Source organism: Frankliniella occidentalis, unplaced genomic scaffold (assembly GCF_000697945.3).
Source record: "Frankliniella occidentalis isolate FOCC.00 unplaced genomic scaffold, Focc_3.1 Scaffold57, whole genome shotgun sequence".
NCBI classification, from domain to species: Eukaryota; Metazoa; Arthropoda; class Insecta; order Thysanoptera; family Thripidae; genus Frankliniella; species Frankliniella occidentalis.
The window spans coordinates 795,391-801,194 of record NW_026267187.1 but is presented as its reverse complement, the minus strand read 5'-3'; the positions used below and the strand labels follow the sequence as shown (position 1 = coordinate 801,194).

General features: G+C 39.2%; 1 protein-coding gene across 1 annotated transcript in view; it reads right to left on the bottom strand.

Moving 5' to 3' along the window:
- Positions 1–5,804, bottom strand: part of LOC127749470 (N-lysine methyltransferase KMT5A-like) — a 54,503-nt gene that overhangs the window by 30,056 nt on the left and 18,643 nt on the right. Inside the window, exon 2 of the mRNA XM_052267695.1 lies at positions 5,495–5,600. Coding sequence (XP_052123655.1) covers positions 5,495–5,600 — 106 coding nt within the window. The remainder of the gene's footprint in view (positions 1–5,494; positions 5,601–5,804) is intronic.

Sequence of the window (5,804 nt, the reverse complement as noted above, 5' to 3'; positions counted from 1 at the left end):
GGTCCCACATGGGACCTCTGAAGGCACCAGTCGAAGCAGGGATCAGCGCTCGGGCACCTTTGGAGGCACCAAACAGGGGTACCGGCGGGACCTCCAAAGGTTCCAGTGCACAAAAAGACCTTTAAAGGTCCCAGAGCAGACGTTTTTCACCTCCAGAGGTCCCAAATTGGGAACTATAAAGGCACCACTAGTAAAGGGTCCGCGCGCAGCACCATTTAAGCCATAACAGTGTACACACACGGGTGCATGTCTATGTCAAATCTCGACTTTCTAGGTGCTAGGGGAGATAATTTAATCCACGCGTAAAAAAGTGGACCGCTAAATGTTTTGACGAGTGTATGTGCATTCTTGCACTAAATAAGAATTTGTACAGCTGCAAGCCCTCCACTGTGAATTTCTGCTGTGCATTCAACCAATATCTTGAAATTTCTTATTTTTCATAAATGTTAGCAGCTGCAGCTTCTGTTAGAGATAGAAACCTAATAATGAAAGTGTCATCTACCTCAGAAAGAGATGCTTTGTGCCCTTGCATTCATGGGGAACACCAGAAATATGCTGGGTGTAAAGATTCTAGAGAAATGAATTAAAGTTATAAGCAAAGACATGCAATAGATCCAGCAAAACATTTCATACATGAACGAACAGGTCACAATTAGACTAGCAATAGTAAGAATAAAGGAATCCATAAATTGATCTCTAAAGTCAATAATTTCATGCTCTTACCTAATAACAAATGAGATAATGTTACAATATGAAATGAAGACAAAGCTCTCTGCTCATTTAGAAAAGAACACAATGAAAGAGAGAACTACAAAAGTATACATTTCTAAGACACCTAACTTTTATTAAAAACAAACTTTACACATATTAAATTACAATACCAATCTTAGGGTTGAAACACTTGAAAGTACTTAATCAGTATCACTTTTGTCATGTTGAGTGTACCTGTCTGTATTATAGTCGTCAAGATGTAAATCCCAATAGCCTGTAAAAGTGAATTTTTTGTAATTGAGAAATAATAGTAGATTTTTGGACAAACTTTGATCGGACAGCTACCTTTTGGACTTGGTACCCTTCGATGGGTGCATCGATGCCTCGACATTTATTTCTCACTTCAGTCCCAAAACCATTAGCATCATAATACTGAAATAAAATTAGATAATAGTTAAATGTAATTACATTCTATTCTCCATTTGCTGACAGCCAACATATGTGCCTACCTCCTCACACTGGTCACAAGGCTGCCCAGGCAACTCACGCCTTTCTGCTCCTCTTATTTTAGAGCTCACTTTTGAAGTATGCAATCGAAGTCCACCCCAGTTTTTCACTCTTTTAATCCTCTCAAGTGTAGAATTTAGGTCAGGTAATTCATGGTCACTAAGGAAATAGGAAATTGGTAGAAAGAAGCTATCAGGAGTGAAATCGCAACACAGATTTTATGTATGATATAATATAAGGAAGTTGTTTACCTAGTATCCAATAGGTCTTCTTGGCATTCCCACTTATTACTGCCTGGTTCAAAGTTTAGCATATCTTCGTCCTCGTCTCCAAAATTTTGAACATTGTAGCATTTATTCTCCTCTTTTCTTTTAAAAGCTAGACGCCTTTTAATGCCTCCACCTACAATGGGACTGACTTGTGCATCAGATGGTGGCTCAGACTTGGCAGGAGTCACCTGAGTAGCTGTAAGCAAATGGAAATTTGTATTCAATCGTAATTATTTTATCCTTTCGCGTCATATTTTTGATTTGTATTTAAAGCAAACTAACAAGAATCAGAAGCAGTAAGACATGAGGTTACTGGTGGCACTGTCTCTGACACTAGTTCTTTAAATCTGAAAAAAATAATTGAAAAATCATTACGGCACTACATTGCAACAAGCTGTATGAAACTTAGAACTTGCTTAGGTATTCTTCTTAAAATTATTAAAATTAGACAGAACTATCACAAGATTACTATACCTGCCAAGAACTTTCTCCATTTCTCTACATTTTTGCTAGTAGTACAGGTAGCGGTGGCAGGGTCATTGAACCCTTTCGCTAATAGTTGGGTGATTCCACGATAGAGTGCAAAATCGTGTCTTCGAGGATAAATTCGATATTTCTGGATGAAATGTTCGGAACTTCACATGTCTAAGGCTGTATTTACCTCCCACCTATATAATCCCGATCGAAAACGACAGGTTTTTATTCAAATTTAAAAGAAAATTCAATTAAAGTAAGCTAAATGTCAACTTCTTCACGGTCCCCGCCCCAAGCTGGCGTCTTTATTTTCCTTCCTTGGTTTCGTTGTGAAGGTATTTAATACTTACAACGGTTGGAATCAATAATTAAATCGACGAGCTACAAGATGTGTACATCGTTATTGTGTTTCATTCTCCAGTTTACCTGAAACAACTAAGAAAACCGTGTCCCCGAATCTAAACCTCAGCGTGACGGAGTTGACAATAGGTGTAGATTTATCAGGTAAAGGGGTTATGTAGAACAAAACTCATGAAAATAACATGAAAATCGACCAATTTGAGGAACAAATTGGCCCAGATCGAGAGTTTGCGTCATCTCATGTTCTTCTCAACACACAAAATATGTTCAGTTTCAGAGCATATGTTTTTGTGGGCAACCTCTTCTAACAAATATTTTTTCAATACCTAGCCGTAAACAGGACGTGTTTAGGCTAACAATGATGTAGAATCACCTATTCTACCTAAAGAACATCCGTGTTACCGATTTTCTGCCCTCTTTTGTGTTATTAAAGTGATTTATCTGGTGTACGGTGTGACGGAGTTGACGTCAACTCCATCATCACGCTCGTCGAAAGTTTTATGAAATTGCACATTAAAACGTTATTTTGGTCCAGATAATTAAAGGAAGTAGTATTGTTACCTCTTTATACATTCTCTCTCTATTTTCCCACTAAAATATTGCCTATACATCGTATAATGTGTGAACGAGAGTGCCGTCCTCTAACCTCAACCAGGTTACAAACCAAAGTAGCAATACATATAAAAATAAAATTCGTTGCCGATGTTTTCTATTGCTTGCTGTGCCATAGCGCCACGTCTTGTCAGTTGGCCGATGACCCAAAAGTGATATTTTAGGAAATATATTTGGAGCTTCCCCGGCCAACCCAACCTCTCGAGCACTACGTATTTTTAAAACTTCTAAAACAATACTTTCACCGAGTAGTTTTTGCGGAGGCTTTTCCGGTCGTTCGGCAAGTGTGCCCCTGACACTTAAAAGCAGAAAAATGGAAATTATACACGAAAAAATTGTAAAAATTTTGAAAGGCTAATTTTGCACTCTACCGTGAATAACCCAGTTATCACAAAATGTAACTTTCTAAATCAATTCGAGAAATGACAACACTTAGTTATTTTGATGGAATGAAAATTAAATAACTACTGAAAGTTCATATGAATGGTAGTATAAGAACATGGGCGTCAAACTTAGTCTTCGGAAAAGAATGAAACGCGCTGAGAAATTAGTAGCTGTTGGTTAGTGCTGCTGCTGACAGCTTGCTACGGTAGGGCAACGCCGCTTGCCGCCTTTTCGGTGGTTTCAGACCATCAGTTCATCGACCTCGGTCGCGTCATTATTTTATCCGAACAACAAAGACGTTTGGTAAGTATTTCATGCTAAGTATTTCAGTAGGACTACAGCGAGGTAGCAATTCCCTGGTTTCTTTTGAACTGGCACACGTCTGATTTGTCAGATTAGCGCTGGACAGCAAGATCTCATACGTTTGTAACCTTTTCTTTCCTTTGATTGATGTCCGTCTTTAACATCTGATTGTTTTACTGTGGAAATATCTACTTCAGTATTTGTTATTGCAAACTGATTTTTGCCCTTTCCTCTTTGTTTCAAACTTAACCTTCCGCCCCACAAGTTTGTTATATTGCCCTTTTTTTGTTTGTTTATGCTATAGGTATACCATGTCAAGACAAGTTAAGAGCATGTTTTCAAAACTGGGGGTGGAGATTCCTGTCGTACAGCCAGCGCCAGGTAAATAACAATTCAATGTACCATATTGATTATTTGGATGTCTGTGTTAGAAATACATCAAATCTCAGCCAAAGATTCCAGCTTACAAGACTGCTTCGTAATACACAATTTTGTATTTTGTTTACAGATGTCACCAACCAAAGGCAAGCCCGCAGGACGAGAAGGGAAACTGCATCTGATGACGATGATGGCAATTCACTTATTTACACTGAATCTGAAGCAGAAGTGCTGAATCCATAATTTGTTGCATCACATGTCAAGGTTGACTCTTGGATAAATAACAAATATCTCATCCTTTTGTGAAGCTATACACCTGGACTTATGTTCCTCTGTCAAATCTTGTTGGTGGACTTGTGTTCCTTTGTCAAGCTACACCTGGACTTATGTTCCTTTGTCAGATCCCACTAGTGGACTTACGTTCCTTTGTCAGCTCATGCATGGACTTACGTTCCTTTGGCAGACCCACAAGGGGGTGTCAAAACACATAAGTCACACTAAAATCTGATCTAATTGAGATAGAGCTACATATGTTTCGCAGAAATGTAAAGCATCCTTAAACAAAACATTCTGTGAAGGAAACAGCAATCTAGCTTTAAAACTGTAGCAGCCAGACTAGAATTAGACACACTTTTGGCTCTCCTGAAAAATTAGCTAAAGTGGACTTACGTGCTTTTGTCATATCATCAGTGAACTCGATGCGTTCTAACAACCATGTCCTATTTGCAGCGTGCGGAATACACTATGTCCTATCTGAAGCGTGCGGAGTACACAATGCTCTATCTGCAAAACGGGGTTGGGTGCAGCCCTTCACCTTTGTGGAAGGACATCAAGGTTAATCTGCGCACACGGAAAGAATCGTAAAGGTCCGAAGTTCAATTATTGACTGTAAAGAGTGAAGTAGAACGAGCGGATACAGAGAAATAAGCATTTCTTTGGAGGTAACCCGAAACCCGCGTTTTGCAGATAGAACATTGTCTATTTGGACGCTCTGCAGAGAGGACATTGTGTATTCCGCATATTGCTGGTAGGACATTTTTGTATAAGGACGCATCGAATTCGTAATGAACGGAAAGTTTTGGGTCATAAGTCATAACATTTGAAAAAAGAAACACAAATTCAATTCCCCTTTACTTAGTGCTATGGATTTCACAAATCAATTTGTAAAGTAACGATGTATCGTAATTGGTTACAAACGGAGTTTACGTTCCATAAAACCAACCAAGAACATTTCGATACCTTAGACTAAAAAGCACGCAGCTCATCCGCGCGTTTCGAAGGGCACGCAGTTCAGCCGCGCGTTTCGAAAGACACGCAGTTCCTATCTCTATAGCGGTAAACTGCGTGTCTTTCGAAACGCGCGGCTGAACTGCGTGTCTTTCGAAACGGGCGGCTGAACTGCGTGCCCTTCGAAACGCGCGGATGAGCTGCGTGCCTTTTAGTCTAAGGTATCGATTTCGTAAAATCACAATACTTTTTTTTACAGTGGCACTTACCTCAAGGCCACTGACGTCTCCTTGAAATGTAGGTTTTGGGGCAGATGGAACCATGGACCTCGTGGTGACACGGCATATCCGGTGCCTCTTCAGCTTTTTCGCAGCGCTAAAGTCGTAAAAATTCATTAATTTTTTTAAAGATTTACATTTTAACAGAGGATTCTATAAACAAGCGAACTTTTTGAGTGCACGGAAAAAAATGCACAAAAAATGTACTTGATGAAACTAACACAGCACACTTTCGTCGTAAAATTACGATTCAGTTTTAACAAATGTTCTTTATACATTCTCTCTCTATTTTCCCACTAAA